Raw genomic sequence first — 25,758 nt, forward strand, 5'->3', positions numbered from 1 at the left:
TTTCTCAATACATACATAATAATATTTCACGTAAGTTTGTAGCCTTTTTTTACTGATTCATAAGCAAAACTTGGGTAGAAGATATTTGTAATTATACAAAATGGCGCTATCACATGCCCTTGTCAATTAGCAAGACTCTATAAATTCTTATACATGTAGGTATGTGTGCAACTGTACATAGCGATAGCAAAGACGAAGACGGTTTCAAGCAGGGGTCGGTCTTTGGTTGTTTATAACAATGCTTACCATGGGCAACCTTCTACAGGCACAGTCAGCCTGTTGGTTGCACTGGGAGCACAGGACAACCAACCAAAGTCCATATCCCTTTTTTGCTGCAGTTGAGACAAATACAAAGTACAGATAGTATAATTGTTTCTAATTACTGGTAATATGAAAGGTAAATTTTCATTGCAAATAAAACAATGTTGTTACTATGTCATCAATTTTGTCTCATTTTGTTGTGTTTTTATTACCTGAAAAAATAACATTAGGCAATATGTAAACATAATGGTTTGATAACAAAATGAATGATACTGACTGAATATCAGACTGGTTCTTAATCATTGTGTAAGTGACAAGTAGGAAACTATAGGATATAAATGTGTTTTTTTTTTAAATATTTCAAATATCGATTATTTAATTAAAGTTTTTACTGTGTAAAAATTTAAATTTCATTTGATAATGTCAAGATACATGTGGGTCATTTTGTTAAGTTTGCTGCTCCCAAAAAAACGAAACAGTGAAAGAAAGTGTATGCACTCACTGAAGAGCATGTCTACTACTGAACAGTATATAGGAAACTCCCCCAGCTCTTTTAGACAACTACAATGAACTGAGGACCACAGCTTAAGGTCCCGTCCTAAGCAGTAGCGTGCATGTCTGGTGAGCTACAACAGCTGGGACTCAAACTCCCAACCTCTTGGTCCAGAGGCAGGGTTAAACCAGTTGACTAAGCACACTATGTGTCTCATCATTGAACCCTAATCATACCTATAAAAACCTTCTTTTCCCAGACTTTGTCACAACATGAGACAAGAGACTTCCTTATCTGTACCAAGAACATACACACAACACAAACCAACATCCACGACCTACTAACACTGTGGAAAATGCTATGTCTTTGCTGTCAACTCAGGGTAACTTGACTTTGAAGTTGTGCTATACTTATTAACTACATCTCTACAGTTATTTCTTTCCAGAAATTAAATGTAGATTTAGTAAAGCACTTATCTGCGTCGTAATCTTAAATTCTTTTCTTTCCATATTTAGTGAAGTAGTGTTTTGCTGTTGAAGCATGTCTGCTCTCCATGACATATAATGCATTAAAGTAAAGCAATGTAAACAGTTCTTGCTGTACATTGCCCTGGCAATGCATACATCATTTGGTAGCCTCCAGTGATTGTTTGACTTGATAGCATTGACAAAACTTGCACATGTACCTCTCTATGTAAAAACTTCACTGTACTGTATATACCTTCTACTTGCCAATTTCATGTTTTATGTTTGTAAATTTGTTGTTTATAATCATGGTAGGATGTTGTTCAGTAAGAGGACTATTAAGATGAGTTGTATTTCTTCCCAACCCTTTTATATAATTAGTCGAAGAAACTGCAGATCAAGAAATTGAAGAGCCCGAAGCTGAGCCTGGTAAATTCCTGATCTTTTAAAATTCTATAAACATTGACTTTAGTTCTAAAAGAAGCTCTTATACCTGTATTTTCAGTACTATTTGTATTTGTAGACCTGTCCTTGGTGCTGAATTGTGAATTGTTAACACAATTTCACTTTCTTGTGAAAACATTGAATTTGTATGCCTAGAAATTAAGGGAAGGAATACATTTACCTCCACGTGTGTTTAATGACTTGCTATGTGTAATAATTTCCAATATTATCTCACTAAAAGATGTGCAATACATGTATATGTCAAGTGACAGTAACATACAGTCATTGGAGTGGCTAGCAGCTATGAACATTTAAACTACCTCATTAGTCTTTGTCTTGCGCAATGTTTGCTACTAAATGAAGTTAAATGGATACAATCCTGGCCATTGTGACTATTAGACATCTGATGACTTCTTTCCAAAGCAGAGCCAGAGCAGGAACCTGAAGAATTACAGGAAGCAGACGAACCTGAACCTGTGAAAGAGGAAGAACCTGTGGCAGCTGAAGAGGAGCCTGAAGAGGTTGCAGAGGTAGCAGATGAGGTTGCAGAAGAGCAGGAAGTGGCTGAAGAACCTGAAGCAGTTGCAGAAGAAGTTGTAGGAGAACCAGAAGAGACTGCACCAGAGGTTGCTGAGGAGGCTGCACCAGAGGTTGTAGAAGAAGCTGCACCAGAGGTTACAGAGGAGGCTGCACCAGAGGTTGCAGAAGAAGCTGCACCAGAGGTTACAGAGGAGGCTGCACCAGAGGTTGCAGAAGAAGCTGCACCAGAGGTTACAGAGGAGGCTGCACCAGAGGTTACAGAGGAGGCTGCACCAGAGGTCGTAGAAGAAGCTGCACCAGAGGTTGTGGAGGAGGCTGCACCAGAAGTTGTAGAAGAAGCTGCACCAGAGGTTGTAGAAGAAGCTGCACCAGAGGTTGTAGAGGAGGCTGCACCAGAGGTTGTAGAGGAGGCTGCACCAGAGGTTGCAGAGGAGGCTGCACCAGAAGTTGTAGAAGAAGCTGCACCAGAGGTTGCAGAGGAGGCTGCACCAGAGGTTGTAGAAGAAGCTGCAGAAGAACCAGAAGAAGTTGAACAAGAGCCAGAAGAAGCTACTCAAGAACAAGCAGCAGCTGAAGATGACAAAGAGGTATTAGACGAACCCGAGATACTTGAGGAGGAAGTACCTATCGAAGCACCTGAAGTGGTTGAAGACGCTCCTGCACCAGCTGCTGATGAACCAGAGGTCGCCACAGAAGAAAAACAAGAAGGTGCTGAAGATGTGAAAGAAGACATTGAAGAGCCTGAGGTTTCTGCTGAAGAGGATAAGGAACCTGAGCCTGAAGTGCCTCAAGATGATGTACAAGCAGATGCACCAGCTGAAAAGGAACCAGAAGCTGCTGAAGATGTAGAGGAGGACACCAAGGAACAAGAGGTGGAAGAAGAGAAGGAACCTGAAGTCCCTGCTGCGGAGGAGCCTGAAGTTGCTGCAGAAGCATCTGAAGAGGAACTTGAAGATGCAGAGGAGCCCAGTGAAGATGTAGAAGAACCTGAGGCGGTTGAAGAAGCAGCTCAAGAACCTGAAGTAGCCAAGGAGGAAGAAGCAGCAGAAGAAACAAAGGAGGAGCAGGAACCTGAGGAACCAGCTAGTGAAGATGCTGCAGATCCTGAAGATGATGACTCTGATGGAGAGGCTGAGACAGTGCAAGAGACAGAAGATGCCCCTGGTACAGTAACTCATCTTGATGTCCTCCTACTTATTCTACAAACATCTAATCAAGGGAATTCTTTAAAAGTTCAATTTTTACCCCATCAAGCATGCAAATGTAAAATAACAAGCTCATTACTCATCCATTAACACTGGGTTATGATCATCGGGAGATATCCAAGGTCATCATTGACTAACCAGATAATTGGGCAACACAAAATGTAAAATGTGATATTCTTACACATATTTGAAACAAATCTCATTTTCATGTCAACAATGTGCAATAATAAGTTTTTGTATACTATGTAATTTCTTTGTTTAATGCAATTCAAAAGCTATAAAAGTAGCATTGCATAGACCCTTTTCATATCAAAAAGTGCACAATGACAATAAGAAAAAGATGTCCCCCCAAGCAAGTAATATAACAAGAGGACTCACCGTTTCCATACTTTGATGTGAATAACAATGGAACTGTGGTATCCAACTAAATTGCTAGGTTTCTCTTAAGCATCGCAAATCTGCCAAATATCATCTTGTATGCCCCAAACTTTCCCATTGTCCCAAGTATAATATGGTATGCCCTAAAATTTCCCATTGTCCCGACCCACCCACCATAGCCCCAACACAACCTGTATCATTCATGATAGTGCATTCAACCGCTTATCCCCTACCAAGGTTGTTTGTATGGGACCACGTGTGTTTTAATGCATTTTGACCATCACCACATTTTCCTGGCAATGCTACAGCGGAGGATGCAGAGGCAGGGGAGGAGGGGGACTTACCGGATGAGAATGCCATCGCAAAGGAGGAGCAAGCAAAGGGAGAAGAAGGTAAAATACATCACTACCTTCGTCAAGAAGGTTATATTTAAATGCGTGTGTCTGTTAGTGAACACGATGAGTCGAGAACGCCTGGATGGATTGTTGTTGTATTTGGTGTGTTGGTGGGTATGATTAGATTATAGGCGAACTACTTTGTATAATCAACGAGAAAAGTTTTAAAATGTGTTATATTGTATGATCAGTTTGTATACTAACTGGGATGTGTTGACGGTGTTGTTTGGAGGGATCAAGGCTAAGTTCTAGGGGTGCATAGTTGTTAGGTGGGATAAATTGGCTTGTCACTCAGTTGTAGGCAGTGGTATGAGGAAGCTATAGTTCTACATATTCAGGGGGTTTTCTAGAAAAAATTGCTGGGGTGATAGTGTGGAAGGAGGCTTATAGAGACTTTTAAATTAAAGTAGGGCTTTCTTTGGCTTCCTGAGTTGCAAAATTACTAACAGACACGTAACAGTTAAACACTGTGGCCACATGTGACCTACTAGCATACCTGGTCAATCAGAATTTCATGCTTCTCAGAGAATCTGCTCCTCAGGGTAAAGGGATGCATGGTCAGGGCATGAGGGTGCTCCGCCCCTGTTCCCCCCTTTAGATGAACCCCTGTACAGTGCTGATCTCATTGTTACATCAAATATACTAGTTGTCTTAAGTTATTACAAGTATCAAATAGATGGACATGCCATGCATAGGTAGACATTTTGCTGGTCAAGATGCTAAAAGACTAACTTAAAATACTAGTATTGTTCTAGAAGTGCTATTTCAATAATAATCCTCATGTGGCTTTATAATTATTTATATGATTGGTTTTCTTGAAATACAATAGTCAAGATGAAACAGGCTGTCTTAGAATGCTAGCAAGGTTGGATATTGTGAAATTTGAAAACTGTCACAACCATACTCTTTCACGTAATACTGTGCTAAATGCTAAGCAGAGAAAGGATTATGTGTCATTTTTAAAGGCTTCGGTATAACTTGGCTGGAGTTTGACCCCATTACCTCCTGAATGCAAAGAGAGCACTCTACCTACTAGGCTGTTGCATCACATGAACAGCCATCATATTTAATACTTTCAAATTAATTTTCATAAAAAGGTGAGGAACAGGCAGTTCCAGAGGAAGCAGCGGCCACCCAAGAAAGGCCCCCTCCTCAAGTTACAGATGATGATGATGACGAAGATGATGACAGTAAGATCTTCCATTTCACAGATAAACATCTTTTAAACAGTCATTTATTTGTTTAACATTTCAGGCCCTCTGCCACTAACAACACACAATAAGAAAGGGACTTCAAACTGATGTCAACAGTACCAATTGAAATTGAAATTGAAATTGCATGGATGCAAGTGCTGACCCATAAATCTAGAGTCATTCCGTACAAACAATATAAAGAATTGATAAATGCATGAATTGAAATTATCATGTAGAAATTTATCGTGTTCTTCTAATTTTGTTTCATTCCCTCTGCCCTGTTTTATTTCCAGTTCTAGACAGCTTTATTGGGGGAAAAGAGGATGATGACGACGATGAAGACCAAGATAGTAAGATCTCTTTTCAGATATATGATATTGAAATTTCTATTCTAGTTTGCAAGCCTATGCATTTTACTCCATGATAAATGTACATTCCTTTTTTCAGTAAAGATAAAATTAGATATTTTTCGCCAATTTAAAGTGATATCACAGAAAAAAAACTATACACATTACTGTGATGACAGCAACACTGTCACAGGAAAAACTACACACAATAACATGATGTCAGCAACACTGTCACAGGAAAAACTACACACATTACCATGATGTCACCAACACTGTCACAGAAAAAACTACACACATTACCATGATGTCACCAACACTAGCACAGAAAACTACACACATTACCATGATGTCAACAGTACCTTCACAGGAAAAACTACACACATTACCATGATGTCACCAACACTAGCACAGAAAACTACACACATTATCATGATGTCAGCAACACCATCACAGGTAAAACTACACACATTACCATGATGTCAACAGCACCATCACAGGAAAAACTACACACATTACCATGATGTCAGCAAAACCATCACAGGAATAACTACACACATAACCATGATGTCACCAACTTTGTCACAGGAAAAACTACACACATTACCATGATGTCACAAAGTTGAACGCAGTCACTGGAAAAACTACACACATTACCATGATGTCACCAACACAGTCACAGGAAAAACTGCACGCATTACTATGATGTCACCATCACTGTTACAGGAAAAACTACACAAATGACCATGATGTCACCAACACTAGCACAGCAAACAATCCTATCCACAGAATGCCCATTAAGTGATGATGTCATTAAATTCTGATAGGTGAAGTCCAAGGCGACGAGCCAGAAGCTACGGAAGAGGAAAATCCAGAAGAACTGAAAGAGGAAGAAGAAAGTAAGGGCATTGCTTGTATCACAGAAGAGATTATAAAATACAAACATCATTGACCAATTTTCTGCATTTTAACAAAGCAGTGTTTTGTGTGGTACAGGCTATGATACATGACACATTATGATAGTTGTTTAATTTGTAAACAATATTTGTGCAACAAACATTATGATACTACATGTGATTCATTCCTAAAGTACAGCTGATTGACTTTTTTTCCTAGAAGAGGAAGAAGCACAAACAGATCCTGAAGAGGGCGATGCAGATGATGATGCTGATTCTGTTGATGATGATGATGCAGATGCTGATTCTGTTGATGATGATGATGCTGATGATGATGTCATTGGTTAGAACAGTTACTGTTGCTTCTAACTTAACCCTTCAATTCCTCAGCTTTTCCTTTGTTATAGTTTCTACTGTTGTTTTTTTCAGTGAAATCTCAAGATAGATCTTTAACTAATCTTAACATTTATGTATCTAAAACAGAGGAAGACGAACCTTCAACAGAGGAATTTTCAGAAACTCTAACTGATGAGGAAGAGGATTTGGATGATGAGTTGGAAGAGGATGATGGTACAGAGCGGTCCTCAATTATGCATGTGTTTCAGATGAGGATAAGAGCTGTCCAATGCATTGGAATCAGTGCCTGTTGTAAACAAAAAAATGTATGAAATGTAATGTATAACTAACATCTGCACTACAGGGTGACCAAACTAACCATTAACAACCCCTTTCTTTCCCTTGTGAATACCAATGAATGGGAACATTTTTTTCTTTCCAGAAAACTAACTGCTGGACATACTTTGAATTATTTTATAACTTTCAATTTGCATCTACGACTTGAATTACTACTCCATTTTTTTTTTCTCCAGGTAGCTCTAAATATGTGTTTTATATGAAGCTAGTCCACTGCATGGTTAGTATAATCTAGGTTAAAACAATACTAACCATTGATTTCGTCACAGAGAACACTGTTCTGAGAGTTGTTTTGAAAAGACTTATTTTACCATCTTCATCTTGACTAAGATGATGCAGACTCTGAAGAGCCAGCCGCTGTAGAAGAACCTGAGGAGGAAAATGAGGAGGAAGAGAAGGAAGAGGAGGAGGATACAGATGATGACAGTAAGTTTTGTCTGTCTACTAAAAAGACACTAGTCCGGGCCTATGCGACAGACATAATAGAATAAGAACAAGGCCATTGTGGCAAACATTAGACTGATCCTAACTGCCCATCACAATTAGCAGTTCAACCAATGATTGCATGGTAATTAGGGAATTGACCAATGAGGAAGTAGCTGCATGTCCGTTGAATATCTGCATTAATTTTTTTTTTCTATGTTTTTATTTTGCATTTCTACGTTTACGCCAGTTGTGATACTGATAAATAGATATAATAATTATTATATTTAAAAACTTAGTGTGATTTAGGAGGAAAAACTAAACCTGTAAATTATTTTTATTCTTTTGCCTTATTGGCCTCGTTTTCATTCTGCCATGTCCGCCTCGTGAGAAAGGTGTGTAGAGCCCCTCCTTTCATGAGTTTGTGGTCATTCCTCACTAAACCTTTGAAAATGAGAAGTACCATCAAGAGCTCAGGATTGCTTTTCTCTACAATGAAAATCAACCCAATAAGAGCTAAGGGTTCTCTGTCTCCAAGGAAACCAGTCATAACAGTACCAAGTCTGACATGGTCCGTTGTTAGTGAATACTTGTACATGTACATGCATGCTTTAATCAATAGGAATAGGATGTCCCCATACTTCTGAATGGCTATCAAACTTCTAAGGGCCTGACCATTGGAATTGCTGCTATTTATAGAAGGGTGATTTTAATAAGTCTATAAAAGACACATGCTACAATATTATTGCAAGGTAGTGGCCAGTGTGTAGGGCTTTTGCCTATGTACCCAATTAAGAAATTAGATTGTACAAGAGTCATTCAAAAAGCCATTGCAAACTCTCCAATCAATCAATCAATCAATCAGATTAATCAAGCAATCAACAAAGTTCATATTGAGTTAACTGTAAACTTTAAAACCTTTAATCATTGTCCACCAAAAGTCAAATTATTTTATTATTATTATTACTCTGGTCATTTCACTTTTTGCATGATTGTATTTGCAATGATATTTTCAATATGTTTTATTAAGAAACACTTCAGAATTTGTTACTTGATTCTTTTATCATAGATGATGATGAAGAGGGAGAAGCTACAAAGGATGAAGAAGAAGAAGAAGAAGAAGATGTTGACCCCGAAGAAAGCTTCAGACGTAAGGAGGACCAAGACCCTTCCTCATAGTACTGCCTACCTTCTCATGCCATTGCAGCTGCAACAAGTTTATTGCTTAATCGTGGTCACCCCTACATTTGATATGAGCCAGTCTGGTGTTGGGGAAAATCAGTCTAAATGGATCATTCCATTTCACCTGGAAGGGTGCCAATTCTGAGGTTATCTCTGATAGGCATTCTTGGAAAATCAGTGAAAAGTACCAAAAAATGTAAGAGAAAATTTTCTGCTGAGCAGACATTTTTTTAAGGAAATTCTGGGAGGGGACAGGACTTAAAAATCAGGTTCGACATACATATGTATTTCAAAAATGATTAATAATCATTTCAAAATTTCTTGATTTTGCAAAAGTACGTCTTTTATACATGTAGGTGGAATTTGTAACCTCACCTTTTGGCTGTTAGGTAGTATTTTCAAAGTGAACCTTAGCTAGGGTACATAAAATCAATGAAACTTGTGACAAGCTACATGTAGGTGTACTGTTTGCTTCACATAGTGTGAAACGCACAAACATATATTTCATTTATATGCTCTTTAACAGCAGTGTTAGCTAATATACGCACAAATATGCCATTACGCTGCCAACGCACACTAACACTATTCATACATGTATACCATGCTGCTACATTTTCAACTAATTTACAATAACCACACTATATATTAATACAATGTGCCATATCTTTTTCAATGTACAATGTTGTGTAACAACATAGACTAGCACTTGTTCGTAATTAACATTTTCTTATCTTATGCTTGTTACACCAGTTATGAATATGATTGTAGTTTGGATATATAATATTTCAAATTTTTAAGGACTTCTGTTTCTTTAGTTGATACAGTCCTCTAAGTCTTGATTTGTTTAACCCTGTCCCTGTTAAGTAATGCTTTAACCCAACGAATGTGTAATGCTTGTCCACATGCACTATTCCATCAATTTTGCAGCAGTATGTTTGACAACCATTGTCAAAAAACTTTGTGTTATAACACACATATTAAACTCATATCTCATAAAATGAAGTTTTAATAAAAATATTTAATCATTTTTATTCTAACTTCTTTTAATTCATTGTATTTTCATTGCAACTCACGGAATTGACAATCTATAAAGATGTGCAAAAATGATGTACATATTCTGTCATCAAATGGTCGTTTTAACAACTTGGTGTCAGCAATGGTGCATTAAAGGGGCATTCTAAAAATTAGGTGCAGCTATCTTTAGGGGGCTATCTTTATAATCACAGTGCTCTCAATCTAAAAATTAGGAATTTGAAAAATAAATGCATTTTAATCTTAAAAACTGTAATCACAATATTGTATTATATAGCCAATAGTTAAACCAATCTGTGCCATTTCTGTGCCTTTGTCTGCAAATTTAAGTAAATATCAAATACTTGATATAAGATATGGAGCAAGGCATAATTTCATGACTGTTACACAGAAATGCATTCCCCCCCCCCCCCAAGTTAAATCTCTGGTGTTTTAGGTATAAAACTAGTATTGATATAGATATTAGTATGGTACATGTAGCTTTATATTTGTTAGGTACAGCAAAGCTGGTGAATCAGACAGTAGTTAAGACATGATGTACTAGTGTCTGCACCATTTAAGGGGTTAGCACAACTGCTTAGCTTCTAATGGTACAGACAGACAAGACAGACAGACAAGACCCTGACAGCCTTTAAACTTATACCAACTTTTTAAAAAAGCATTTGACTTTCTAGATTTTTAAACACATTTGACTTAAAATTGCTCAATTATGAAAAAATGGCCTCTTTTGCGATCATAGGATATTGTTTTTGAATTGTGACTGTCTCGAAACCGTTTTGATTATAAAGAGTGCTCTACAGAATTTTGACTGCAATTTAAAAAAATAAACCATTCTGCAGAACGGTTTATTTTTGAAATTGCAGTCAGAATTCTGCTGTGCCAAAATTAGGTGCATTTGCTCAATACTACTTTGCAACCATTCGATTGTTTTTGTTAACAGAAGACAAAATTGTGCATGGCTGCAAGATTTTGTACATGTAGCTTTTGTAAATTGTGCATGGCTGCAAGATTTTGTCCCACGGATTTGGAAAAGTGCAAAGTTTAAGTTTTTTAGCTGTTCGTTGGTCTGGTCTGGAAGTTGTATTCTTTGATTTATACAGTTTTGTAATTTTACCCTTTGTTACACTTCTGGTAAAAGTCTCTTTAAAACCCTGTATCAATTTCAAATACTATATTTGATTGAGTTTGTAAGTGGCTGTTTTATCACTTTTTGTAACTTCTCCATAATAAAGTCTTGGTTACCATTCAATTCATAACTTGTCAGTCTGAGTTATTTTTATTCATAATTTGGAAGAATTTCAATACTATTTCCAGGCCAGAGCGAACACACACAACAAATAACAAAGCTGATATGATATTTACACTTATTAATTATTATGGCAGTTTCTCAGATACCTCATGAAAGTGTATATTTTACTGTATAGGGTTAGAAATAAGGCCAGGTACACAATATAACAGGCCTAGAAACACTTCTACCACTTCGTTAAAAGGTCCTCATAACATGCACAGGAAAAAGTGTTGCAAACTTAAACCATACATATTTTACATTTACATGATATTACTCATAATAAATGCCCACTACAAATGATAGGTCACATTAAGCTCCCCCTAGTGCTCGACCTGGCACTGCAGAACAAGGATGATACAAAAGCGCCACCTATTGTAGCCATCTGGTACGACAAGATGAGATTTACCAGGTGGCTTACAAGCGCCATCTTTCCCCCAACAGCGGTACTGCACCTTGGTCTTGCACAGTCAAGGGTGTTTGGTTTACCAGATATTTTAAAAGCGCCATCTTTCCCCCAAAAGAAGTACTGCATTTTAGCTTTGCCGAGTCAAGGGTGTGTGCCACATACATGTTACTACCACTGAATGGTGTAACATACCAGTTATAAACTTTGTCTCTATACAATGTACTTCAATACTTTTGTCAATAGGCTTGGTGGATTCTAGAAAGTGATCATCTCAAACAAAGGAATGACAGCATCAAGTTTCCTGCCAATCAGAACACTGACAGTTACGACAAGAATCGAGGCCGTGACCTTATGGTCCAAATGTGGGATACCTAACCACGAGATCAGAGCATGATGCTTGAGTTTTGCTTGTGACCAACGGTCACCAACCAATTGCTTGACTGCTAGCAATTTTATAGAGAACAGTGTTGTTTTTTGCATCATTTGCATATTCTAAGTGTCTTCTTTGACTTTCTTCTTTGATCTTTTGTTTCCCTCTTAACGCATCCTCATCTGTACATCTTTTTGTCTTGTCATACTAATAATGGCTTACATGACTGGCATCGTAATTTTGATCCATTGAAAACTGTTGCACTGGTTGAAAATACAACATAGATGTAGCATTTGTGTGCTTTCTTATACATGTAATGTGAATGACTGACTTGAACAATACTTTGCATGATATATTGTACTTTTAATTGTGTTCTTGAATGATGCAGTTTTTGAATGATGAAGAATTTGCTAATGCATGTCCTGAAGAAGGTGACACAGTCACCGAAATGTCAGTGTGAATGAGCAAATTATGTACAAAGAAGTTTGTTATTCCTGCTAAATGCATGGTTCGATTATCTTTGTAACAGGAAAGGTAAAGAAAGTTAAGGAGTCGATGGCAAAGTCGAAGAAGAAAGACCTGATCACAAACTCGGAAGACAGGAAGATCCGAAAGAAGCTGGATGAAGCTGACAAACTTGTTGATGAGGTAAGATCTCATGTTACTTAACATTTTTTTTTTTTTAACGAACTCGCTCAGTGCAAGGCCGTAGGGGGCCACTCATCAAAGCACTGAACTAATTCGTACTGTAAGTAGCAGCATCTCTTCACCCTAGGTCAGAAACATCAATGCTCAAGACAAGCATGACTTCACTGACCCATTAGGAGAAGCAGGGGTTACGAAGGCTGCTTGGGAAATTCCCTACCCCATTAAGGCCAGAAAATTCTTCAACATCAAAATCATAAAGATGACTGTTACCATACCATTATGTTGCAGACTGAGGCTGTCATTTAGTAATTGGACTCAGAGTTCATTCACAGGCAATACTCTTGGGTAGATATGAACTAAGATTCAACCATGCTCAGTACTTATTACCAATGGAGGCCATCGGCAAATTTTCTCAACGGAAATCAAATTTTCTCCTCCAGGGTGACTACGACGCGGCCCTGAAGAAGTACGATTCCCTGTTGGACATATTCCCCGACAGTCCGCGGGCGCTGTTTGGTCGGGCGCAGGCCGAGGACAAGGTAGCGGAGAAATGGAAGAGCAACGAGTGGCTCAAAACATGCATCGATACATACGGCAAGGTAGGCAAATATGGATCAAATGTGACCAGTTCTCAAAATACTGGGTGCATAGTATACAGTAGTAATGCACTTTTGTGCGCCAAACATTTGAGCTGTGCACCTCATTTTTGACTGTGTGTAGCAGTGATATTTGTAAGAACAAAAAAGAATGTCGCCGAAATTTAAGGTTTTTACTGTAACAATAGATTCTTGAATCAGAACTTAAACTATGGGTTCCTGAGTGTGCTGATATGCTTTGTTATCTATTTCAGCATCTAAAGCACCTTCACCTTCATTTCGTTTCGAAAATCATATCCAGTTGCTTGAGTAACTGTTATTTGGTGTTCATTTACTACTCTTTCTTTTGAGGTTCCAACACAAAGGAACTGTCCCAAAGAGCTGAAGAAGCAGGCACTACTGCGTCAAGCCAACAGACTCTCCTTCTATGGTAAGCGTTTTGTTATTGTCCGTTTTTCTATCTACTGTAAATCCAGAAATATTCACGGTGGTGTTCCCTGTAGTCTCTTTATGTACAATGTATTATGTGACTTGACCATGCTCCTGTATAATATATTATGCATGTGTATGATTGAACATGATTGTATGATATTAGAAGTACTTAATGTTGGGTTCAAAGTCCAACAATATGGTACATTCTGTCATGTATTGTGAATATACATGTACTATACAATGATTTTATGAATCATACAGATGAATTGAGTGAACCAAAGCCTAAAGCCAATTATCATAAATGATTTATTAATGAACTAGTTTCTATACAATCATAATATACATTTATTATGTATTAGGTACAGTTTTTGGGTGTTAAATTGCATTTGAGATGATAGAAGACAGTACAATGTGATGAGACAAATGTAACATATTTTCAAATTTCAATTTATTTCATTCCTTTTAAGAATTTGAAGGTATTCAGACACACACTGATGCCTTATATTTCATATGGATTTTTGTACATACAATGTACCTTTCAAAACTGACATGATATATGATTGAGAAACCTTTGAGCTCAGGCTTACATTTCTAAAACTTGTTAACTGAAAGGAAACTTACAGTCTTTCTACATTCACATCCAATTTTTTTTATCAAATGTCAAAATATTGCTTTGATTTATTAACATCTCAAGTGTGTATATTGAATGGCAATAGATTTTGATAAAAGGTTGCATTCAAATATCACTTTGCTCCGATTCAGTAGTTCTGGAAAACATTGACTGTGTGGTTCCGCAAAATAGGACAATCGGTCACGACTAACTGTCCCTGTGTTGCCATGGCAACAGCCATCGGTTTGTCCATGTCCGTCGCGACGTGTTCGAGGAATTTGCCTGACTTGTCAAACATCTCCACACGCATGTTCCCACTGTCCGCCACGATGATGTTACCCGCCCTGTCAGTACAGATGCCGCAGGGATGCCACAGCTGTTTGCCACTTCCCTCGCCTTTGAACTTGAAGCGAAACTTGCCGTTCTTGTTGTAGACGTAGATACAGTGGTTGTGAAAGTCTGAGACGAGGATGTTCCCTTCGCCGTCCACGGTGATGTACTGTAGACGCTTCATCCCCTGCTGCTGACCCACAGTTTTCACAAGTTTCCCATCCGACCGGAACACTTGAACTTCGCCGTGTCGGAAAATAAAGCCTGCGGTGTGTGTGATTAGGATGTGGTTCCACTTGGTGTCCACGGCAACTCCTCTTCTCCAGTCCGACTTCTCGAGCTCGATCTTTCTCAGTGCTCTGCCCTGTTTGTCGTACTGCACGGCAAAGTGCCCTGTCGCTGTCTCCCCCACCACCCACAGGTTCCCATTTCCGTCCATGGCTACGTCCATCGGTTCCATGTCCTGTTTGTCTGGCACGATCGTCGGGAACTGGCGGACAAACGTTCCCTGCAGGGTGAAGACTTGGAGTCTCTGGTTCCCCTTGTCTGCTACAAAGATCTCACCTTCCTCGGACACTGCAATACCAAGTGAGCCCTTGAACTGTCCTGTTCCTGATCCCTGCCCACCAACTGTCCACAACCTCTGAAACCCATGCTCCTCATCCCTCTGGTTACCATGGTGATGACCTGTGACCCTCACTACTTCATTGCTGGATGTATATGCAGCTTGGATTGGTCCAGATAGAAGAGTCTGGACCGCTTGATTTTTGTAACCATGGTGATGACCTGTGCCCCCAGGTGTTGCAGCTGTGATTGGTGTAGATGGGAGGGACTGGAATGATTTCTTTTGGTTACCATGGTGATGACCTCTGCCCCTAGCTTCTTCATCAATAGTTGCAGGCTCTTCATGGGTTGGAGCAGATGCAAGAAATTGTTCTGAAAATCTTTGATAAATAGTTCTAGGTACTTCTAGGGCTGTAGATGGGAGAGACTGTACGGATTGTCTGTGGTTACTATGGTGATGACCTCTGCCCTTTACTGCATCATCGCTAGATACAGGTTCTACCGGGATTGGTACAGATGGGAGAGACTGGACTGATTGTCTTTGGTTTCTATGGTGACGACCTCTGCCCTTTACTGCATCATTACCAGATGGAGATGCTTTTGGGATTTGGGCAGATGGGAGAGACTGGACCATCACATGTCCCAGCACTGGCACTCCAGTGTCTGCAATGTGTTTGGGCTCAAAGACAGCTGGCTGGGTTTGTACAGGAGTAGGCACTGCTTTTCTTCTGTACTTTTCTATTATCTTTGTCAAAATGGTTTCCTGACCGAGAAACTCGACCCCACACTCCTCCATTTCTCGTTCTGCTTGATCACAGGCAGCTGACAGTTCGTTCAAGTCCGTCAACACTATTTCTCTCCCACTTTGCATCCTCGCTAGGTTTTTCCTGCGATTTAGTTCAGATTCCGACAAGAGCTCTTCCCTTCTCTCTATGAGTTTTTGCAGCATTTGGTTGTAAGCTTGGTGGATGCTTTTGTCTGTTTGCTGTTTCTGTTCATTCAGGGTTTTCTCTTTTTCCCTCAGATCTCGTATGAAGCTGCAGTAGCTTTCCAGAATGTGCCTCCCCTCTGTAATCAAGACCTCTACTGTTGACGTCTTTTCCTGTGCGGCTTGGTTTACTGTTGTTGTGCGATGGTTATTATGCGTCTCCTCCAAGCACAGTTCACAAACAGGCTCCTGACATTGTTTACAGTAAAGTTTAAGATTGTTAGTGGGATGAAGGCTGCACCTGTTTTCAGACTGGGGTTGTTCCCTACTCTCTCTGTGCTGGAGTTTCTCACACAAACTTGTGACAAGGTGGTTGTCTGGAAAACCTGCGACCCCCTCTGGTGGGAGACTGACCTCCAAACGACAGTTCGGGCACTGGAAGGGTATACGAACTTCTGCGTGGTCGCGTAGGCAGTCTTGACAGAAGGTGTGCTGACAGGGCAGCGCTTTCGGCCGGGTAAACAGGTCCAGGCAGATGCTGCAGGTCAGTTCTTCCCGGATCTGTTCTTGGAAACTTGATGCCGCAGTTGTCGCTCTCTCTTCGACGGTAATTGGCGTAACTTCCACCACCGTTGAGTGTGATGGCCCGGACCCCATGATTCTACTCTCCGTTGATGTTGCGGCCTTGAATCCGGGTTAAGCACATGACGACCGCAAGTGTTTGTTTAGGTCAGGTCATACCCTTGACAACTGTTGCAACACGCAACAATATGTCCTCTTGACGTACGTACACCTACAAGTCGGAAATTTTGAAGAATAGATTTACTAACAAGCAACATTAATTGATCTTAAAATTATAGGTTACAGAAGAAATGTGGCCAGAATGCCCACATCAAATATTACAACCGTTACAGTTACCACAATCTTTGCCCATACCGGTATATATTTAAGTCAGGATCAGGTGTAGAGTCTGACAAACGTTGGTTAATCATTGTTTTGTCAAACATGTCAGGACGTTGTGATTGATTTAGATTTTAGGAGGTTTGCTTCCTTCCAAGGCCTAATGCTGTTTAAAGCAAGTGTTTTAGCAACCCAACCAGACAGGCTGTTTTGGGTCCTGTTGAAATAAAGTGCACATCAACTTAACGACACTGGGCTTCCAAATCTTAAGTGACAAACGTTTACATAATTTGTAAGTAGAATTTTCCTAAACATTTTTTAAGTACTGCAGATGTTTTAGTAGCATCATTCTAAGACCCTATGGGTCAGGATTATGTGCTACATATCATTGCAACTACATGTATGTGTGGGGTCGTGTGACGTAACGGCAGGGTGTTCGGCCCAGAACCAAGCGAATCTTCCTTATGCCAACAATCCCCATTTGGAAAGGCACTTTACACGACTTTCCACACTCAACCCAGGTGTAAAAATGTGTATATTGTTCTCTGTATGTGGCACTGTTAGATTATTAGATAAAAACTTGAGTGCAGTGCCACGTCGTCCTTGTCTGTCGAAAAATGATGTTACCACAAAAAAGAAAAACTACGACGTAGAACACCACAAACAAGTCCTTTCCCCTCCCACTGCAGAAAATCTAAATCAAATCACTGTTGGCTATAAAAAACGGCATCTCATTTATTTGTCCTGAATGTTTTGCAGGTAAGTCGCGACAGGCGGTAAAGACCATTGGTCGTCTGAACGAGTTGGTGCCGGGGCAACCGGACATCCTCAACCAATTAGGAGTGTCGTACCTCATGGTTGGGAACAACAAAGCTGCCAAGAAAATCTTTTCAGAGGTAAGGTGTCCGCCTCCAGCCTGGTATCCATCCTTTTTTGCTGTACCGTTTACTCCTCTTCTAGCTTCCATGTAGAATAGCCTGGCACCCGTTCATAGAGAAACGATTGGCATTTGAATATTTGCGTAAATAGAATTCGAAAGATCTGATTGGCTCAGAGTCTTGCAGTCCCCATAATGACATAATTATTGTAAAGGGGGTTGATGCTAGCATTCTGAAGTTTGTTCCCTGTTATAGTAATACTGCTTCTGAGAAATGTTTTATACCTGAAACAATTCAGGGAGTAAAGACAAAATGTTTCAATTGGGACAGAGGCTAGACTATATATGTTCTGTATGGAAGCAATCGTCGGAGTGAACTGGAGCTCAAAGGATGGATTGTAGGCTCACATGTGTGCTTCTCTTTAATTGTTTATTATTTGTAACACACACTGCGGTTTTGACCCACATCCTCTTCAATCGCCTTCTTATAGGGGCAAAAGATAGGCGACCACGTCTATGATTCTCATCCGGTTTCCAAAGGAGAACCACGCCCGCCATTTCCTTTTGTCACATATCATGACCTGCCAGTGACATTACCTATTCTTACGGATGACCTTTGAAATCTGTGGCATGTCACCGTAAAGTTGACTGTTTATTATGTGGCTCCTCCAGGAAATGTCGAGGACTCAACAAAGTAGGAGGGTATACAATTATATTTACACAGATAATTATACAATGTAGTTCCCATCAAGCAGATTTGTCCACGCAGGAATCAGCTCTGTAGAGTAGTTGACACATAATTAGACAACAGAACCTCTAGATCCTAAATCAAAAACTGTTTTTATTTTGTAAAGGTGTTGCAGATAAAGCCTGAAGATGGGTTTGCCAAGGTCCACCTGGGCTTCATCCTTAAGTCAGAGACAAGATACGACGAGGCCATCCCACTGCTGAGGGAGGGGATCGAGACTGAGGAGGAGGGGACCATCGACGGCAGGTTCTTCTTCCACCTGGGGGACGCTCTTTACAGGATGGGGCAGGCGGAAGAGGTCGGTACTCTAACAAACAACTGCACAGTCACATACATTGCAACAACAAAAAGATTTACCCCCCCAGCTGCCAGCTCAGACACCTCTTAACTGCATACTCAATATTTACTTTTCACTCCCCATACCGTAGGTATGTGTAGAATGAAATATATTGTTTTTTGTCATGTTTCTTCTTCTTCTCCTTCTGCCAAATTTTCAAATGGATTCAACTGTCATTTTTGGGCCAAATAACCTGAAATTTAGCATGTACTACATGTACATGTAGGTAGAATGGGCATCTTAGGGTCCGCACGTTCCACTTGCTGTTGGCCAAGGAACACATGTTCCATTTGGGTTACCTGAGGTCATGATGCAGGAACACACGCAGGATGAATGACACATTCAAATAAATCTAGTTTAAAGGCACCCAGAGCATTTTCTGAGAAAAACATTTTCTTGAAAACTGTAAATATTCTAGTTGCTGTAATCTTTATGAAATTGACATTTAATGGCACTGTTTACCACATTTGATGCCAATTTCTTATCAAAGGGCTCAAAAGCACAAAATTAAGCTACATAGTGATGTTTTAGTTTCACATGCCTAGTGTAATATAGACCGATACCATAGCCCCTTCCACCTCCGTCAAAACATAGAAATGCAAAATTAAAACATAAAAATGCTAATATTTGACTTTAATGTCGATACATGTATGTAATGGTATAATGTTATTGAAACTCACTATGTGTAGGAATGACTAGTTTTTTTATTCAAGTTTCAAGCCTCATAAAATGCTCTGGATGCCTTTAATATACTTGAAACTGGAATGGACACTGGTCAGCTTAAACATGAAAGATTGCATGAAATGTTATTGCATGTTTAGTCAGTGACAATGATCATCATCATGATGATTATCAAAATTTGAATATCAATAATTTCAATTGATAGTATTGTTCAATTTACATGGTTACACAAACATATGGCAAATACACTTACCCAGTAGGAATTGTTATTGCCCGTCAGTCAAAGTGGACGGATCATGCAGGTAAAAGCTGTTATCGTTAACCGTTGCTGAGTACTAGCCTAGTAAGGGAAACTGAACATCTGGAAACACATCAACCCTTTCATCCTAACATCAGCACCTTACACTCTGTACAATGCCATCTTTCTACCACACATCACACACGCCTGCACAGCATGGGACACTGCTCCAAATCAGGACATACATGTAAGTTGGTTTTTATTCAAGGAAACAATACAAATCGGCCTTGCAGCAAAAGCTGAATTGCGCCGAGATTTACAGTTGATTACATTGATGACTGATACAGTTATATCTATAAAAAAAAAAAGATTGAAAACCATATTATAAAAGGAATTACAAAACGAATGGCAATGCTAAACTAATTCTATAACTTTAAGAAATGTGGAATTCACATCTTGTCATCATTGAGTAGCCGAGTCCTTTTCAGAATGTGCAAGATATTTACAACAACAGCTGTTCAGCTAGTTTCATCAAGACATACAAATGTAGTAGTTGGTAGTGGTATTCAAAACAAAACATTTTGTAGACCAAAGGACTAAACGGAACTGTAGTAAAGTCTTAGGGCTTGTGGTATGAAGGACATTGAATGTCTTCTGCTTTTGCTGAGCGTTGATTGGTGGCGTCTTCCCCTGCGGAGGTTGTAGTGGTTGTCTGAGGGGGTAGTCATGAATGCCCAGAGAGGAGAAGTGCTGTCCTGCAGGATGTTTTCAAGTGTTCTCTGTGTAGCACTATCGCGTCTGCTTTCTAGAGAAGGGAGTGAGTCAGCAGGTAGCCCAATGATTCTGAGACAGTGATTTTGGATTGACTGTAGTGAGTCAGATAGGTGTTTGGGCAGTCCGCCCCACACCGGACTAGCATACTCAAGGGTAGGTCTGCTGAACGTCAGGTAGATCTGGGTTAGGACTTACATGTAGTACAGAAGATTCACAGGATGCAGAATCGGGCTGGAAAACTGATACTGAAGGCTCCACACAGTACACCATCAACCAAAGTGCTCTCTCGGCTTTGATGGAAAGACAGTTAAGTAGCAACCAGTTCTAAAATGCCATAATAGTCCTAAACTAGAAACTCCCATCCTACAGGAATAAACAAAGGTTCAAACAAACAAACAAACAAACAAACAGAACACAGACTGAAAGATTTTAAGAACGCACAGTGCCTAAAATGCTACATGATAGAAGTTATCGTTCTGTGTTTCACTTGCATTGTTTTTAGGCAAAGGAGTGGTACAAGAACGGAGCCGACCGCGGTCTGTTTGCTTCCATGTACCAGCGCTCGCTCTACAACGAACCCAACCTTCGAGCTCAGCCCTTCTGGAAACCACAGGACGGGGGAAATAACTTCATCCGAGCTGTCCAGGTATAGTTCCCTGTTTTTTCTCTCTTAGGACACAAATTTGATTTCTTGGTTAACAGATTTTTTTGTTTTATTTTAGCAAAAAAATATCATAAAAGCAGAAGGCTGGCGTAAAAACTTGCACCTGACCCTGTTCACACCCTGAAACTGTGCGCACCAATTTGAAAGTACAAACTTTCCTCTGAGATTCTGTTTTCATGTTGATTTTGGAATTTGACAGTTTTTCAAAAAATCCGTTAACCAAAAAATCAATTTGAAATTGGTGTGGCCTTACTGCTTGGGTTTGTTGTTCTTTTGGTGTTTAAATCTTATATATGTGTTAAAGATATAAGTACTCACAGCGTAATACACCAGCATTCAACACCGATGCAGTAACTACATTTCTGCATTTGCCATAAGCAAGAGTCCATGTAGGTACTGTAGTACAAATACAAATTAAAGCGTCATGCTTCGTCCCCAGTCTGAGGTTCTACTGCTGTACCTTAGTTTGCCTTTTACTAAATTAAATACAGATGGGAATCGTCCCTTACAATAATAGCTCAACTGGTAGAAGCCTCACAGCTGAGCTCCTGGTTCTAACAAGTTGAGACGCTGGTTCAATCCTGAGTCAGGACATCTCGGTTGGGGCAGAACCCGTCCTTCGGAAAGGGGCATGTTCAAGAAGGTGCCTTGAGTCAAGGGAGGAAGGCTAGCAACCCTTCCCTCGAAAAGTAATTACCCTGCTACTAAAACAGCAAAGAAACTTGCTGACCTATGTGCCACTAGGCACTACAAGGGTCTGAACAAACAAATAAGAAAACAAACTAGTACAGAGACATGATGTCTTGCCCTGTTCAAATTAAAGATATGTTCATGCTGGATTTTATGTACATTACTAATAACCTTTTTTTGTTGACAAATTGACACAGAGACTGGAGCTAAACTGGAAAGTCATTCGAGACGAAGGTATGAAGAACATGGATGCTGAAAAAGGAGTTTTCATTCCAGAGGAAGAAAACCTGAAGAATACTGGCGACTGGAAACAATTTACTCTATTTCAGCGAGGTACTGTAATTTTTACGCCAAAAATAGTACTCAAGCAACTGGATAAAATTTTTAAACTTTTAAAATTTTTAATTTTCAATATAAAATTAATCAAAATTTTATCCAGTTGCTTGAGTAACTATTTTTGGCGTATCTTACTACCTGGATGTCTAACCTTCGTCAACGTACTGTAATTCTTGTTTCTTTCACTGTAACTTTATGTTCACAGTATTCACAGTCAACTCTGTACCGTGAACTTATCATTACGGTGACGGTGAAAAACCTGTTGTTATCATTTATAATTCCTTCCCACATCAATTCTGTAAACCACTTGCCGCTACCGTGAAGTTAAAGTTCAGTGAAAATGTAAATTCTCCTTAGCCTGGGTGCCATCCTATTTCTACCGGGGCGCCTACATTCGCTACCCTAAAAAAATTCTTTTTAGGGTAGCGAATGTAGGAGCCTCGGTAGAAAAAGGATGGCACCCATGCTATATTCTCCTTACACCATGAAATTTTACTACCATAAAGATAACTATTATTACTAGTAACAGTAATCATTTAATTGAGAGCAACCTATGTATGTTATTTATAATAGATTAGTTAATTTTTGAATGCCAATTGTAAGCAAACTGGAGCCAGAATAGGACTGTACATCATACGGTAACAGTCTAATGTTTATTGATGCAGGTCACCTGATGGAAAAATGATACTAGGAATTTCAAATAGCTTTCCTTTTTGTATTCACAGGTAACAAAGGAAGGAAAAAAAATCTTCAGTTGATATCAAGACAAACAATAATTATTGATTAATAGAATCTTAAAGGAATCTTAAAGTAAAGCCTGCTATCTCATTTATGTGTGTTGAACCAGAAGTCTCTGAAACTGGCTGTGTTTTTTTCAATGTTCATCCTTTTTGTATTGATGTGTTTAGGTAAGAAGCAGGAGACTAACTGTAATAGAGCACCTCAGACTTGTGCAATTATCAGCAACATCAAAGAGGCTACAGGCTGTACAAGGGGACAGGTATGCATCAATTCTGTCCGATTGTTAATGAATGATGATTTATCTAATAAAATCAATAATTATCAACTGCTGTACGACATACTTTTACACAGTGAGTATAGTGTTATTACTCAGTAATCAATTATGATCAAATGGACAGGAAATAATTATTTCTTTAAACTTTGAGACAAAAAACACATTTACTTTGGGTAATTAAGTCCTCCATTTATTGAAGGTTGAAAGTAGAACAAACTGATTGTTGTATTTCATATAGTTTCAGCTATTGATAGTTGCTGTTTTTTTCTAACCCTTATCTAAATCATTATGTGTTTTTAGATGGCTTTGTTTCACCTGTCTTATGAAAAGGATTTCATTAAATGTTAAATTTGTGATGCACAAGAAAGTACTTGAACTGAAATCTAATATTTTTCCTTTTTTTCTGGCGACAGATAAAGTATTCCATAATGCAGCCTGGCACTCACGTCTGGCCGCACACTGGACCCACCAACTGTAGGTTACGCATGCATCTCGGACTGGTCATACCGAAGAATGGGACAAGACTACGAGTGGCAGATGATATAAAGTAGGAACACAATGTCACATCATTGTTCTTTACTCCCATACTTAGGCCACACCATTTGAATTTCTTGGTTAACGGAATTTTAAAAAAATGCTTGATTGTAAAATCAACATGAAAACAGAATCTCAGAATTTGGTGCACACAATTTCAGGGAGTGAACAGGGTCAGATGCAAGTTTTCACCCCAGCCTTCTGTTTTCATTATGATTTTATTTGCTTAAATTTTTTTTTTAAATCTGGTAACCAAGAAATTGAATTGGTGTGGCCTTAACGTACCGAAACTCATTATTAGCCTTACTCGGTTGTAATACTATATCAAAGACTTATGCTTACTATTATCATAATTAGGATGTTATGTTTTATGCTATACTCCTTTTTTGTAGCATGTTTGTTAGTTGTTGTGTGCGATTGTAATGCATTAAAGTTTTAGAATGTTTTGCTTTTTTCCCCCTTTCTCCTTCATGATTTGAAAAGTACATGGAAAAGATGATAGGGAAAAATTATTTCATTCCCTTTAAATAGATGTTGTTAACCTTTTATTTAGGCCCACTTTCTACGTAGTCGTGTCCCTGTGGTGCAGTAAACAGGAACTATTCGGCTACAGCGTCTTTTATGAAGATGTGGCGTGAGTGGGTACAGTAAGCTTGAGGTTGTCCACTAATGTTTGCCACTAACTGTGCACTTGTTTTATTTCAGAACGTGGGAAGAAGGAAAAGTCATCATCTTCGACGACTCCTTTGAACACGAAGTGTGGCAAGAGGCAGACTCCTACCGCATGATCCTCATTATAGATATGTGGCACCCAGACCTGTCAGCCGATCAGAAGAAAACCCTATCACCCATCTAAGATCATAGCTTTCTTATTGTTTTACGTCTTGTGGGCTAAGCATCATGTCTCTTCAAGGACAAGGAATATATTTAGGCTTAAAGCGTCATAAGGATTTAGAAGAAAGTTTGGAAGCAATGTTTTCCTTTACATGTGCTTTTTAGATAGCTGACTTGCTGTATGCAAGTACATGTACATGTAAACCTTGAGCGCATTGTTAATGTTGTATTTCGTTTCTTACATGTATCTGATTTGGCCTGTGTTGTACAATCACTTGCTGTCAGGGGCTGATACGATTCTAGAGGCCTGGTCAGTGCAAAGGCTGCTAGAAACTTGATTTAGCCAAGCTACATGTAGTATCTGGTGTTAAATGTCTAGAAAATGTCCACTTGTAAAAACAATCCTCTACAATGTCACAATCCACCACTACTTTGAGTATATAAATTGCCTTTTTGGTTTTGGGGCTATACATGTACAAAGTGCTGTTAGGTACATGTATTATGTTCGATACTGTGCAATTTTATTCGTAGTTTTACATATCTAATATGATATTACTAGTATTAATGTCCAAGCGGAGCTGCTAGGTAGAATCAGCATTGATTATCAACTTATATTTACCTTAAGTTTACTAACCTGTTAATATCTCAACTTTAATGTTGAAGAGAAAAATTACTGTTCCTTGCCTTAATGATAATGTTTATGATCAAGCCATTCCATTTATTTAATTGTTGCTATTTTAGTTGGCAGAAGGCATTTGTTTGTTTATCTGAATATGTTAGGACAGATTTCAATATGGTACACATTTGCGCATAGAAATAGGGAGTTTGGGAAATTTTGCTGGTTTGCAGGTTCAACTATTTAATAAGTGTTTTTCCAATATAATAATTCCAGTATAATGCACAACTGGCCAATAGAGACTGCTGTACTTACATGTAGCTAAAGACAATGTGATTTTGGTTTTCTTGGAATATTCCTTGGAATTTTTGAAATGACAAAATGTTGTTAAGAAGTATG

At 39.0% G+C, this 25,758-nt stretch overlaps 2 protein-coding genes across 2 annotated transcripts; one reads left to right on the plus strand and one right to left on the minus strand.

Moving 5' to 3' along the window:
• The first annotated feature begins 875 nt into the window (after window positions 1-875).
• LOC136423956 (aspartyl/asparaginyl beta-hydroxylase-like) lies at window positions 876-25,413 on the plus strand. Its single transcript, XM_066412357.1, has 17 exons — window positions 876-882; window positions 2,089-3,366; window positions 4,094-4,177; window positions 5,278-5,370; window positions 5,667-5,723; window positions 6,545-6,616; window positions 7,637-7,732; window positions 12,537-12,655; window positions 13,096-13,254; window positions 13,603-13,681; window positions 17,775-17,911; window positions 18,747-18,938; window positions 21,173-21,316; window positions 22,222-22,357; window positions 23,269-23,360; window positions 23,789-23,922; window positions 24,615-25,413. The coding sequence occupies exons 1-17, from the start codon at window positions 876-878 to the stop codon at window positions 24,763-24,765; spliced, it is 3,030 nt and encodes a 1,009-aa protein (XP_066268454.1). The 3' UTR covers window positions 24,766-25,413.
• Window positions 14,419-16,772, minus strand: LOC136424520 (tripartite motif-containing protein 3-like). The gene has a single exon (XM_066413135.1). It carries the CDS (start codon window positions 16,770-16,772, stop codon window positions 14,442-14,444), a length of 2,331 nt encoding a protein of 776 aa, XP_066269232.1. The 3' UTR covers window positions 14,419-14,441.
• Window positions 25,414-25,758: the final 345 nt, after the last annotated feature.

This window comes from Branchiostoma lanceolatum, chromosome 18 (assembly GCF_035083965.1).
Source record: "Branchiostoma lanceolatum isolate klBraLanc5 chromosome 18, klBraLanc5.hap2, whole genome shotgun sequence".
In the NCBI taxonomy this organism is placed as follows: Eukaryota; Metazoa; Chordata; class Leptocardii; order Amphioxiformes; family Branchiostomatidae; genus Branchiostoma; species Branchiostoma lanceolatum.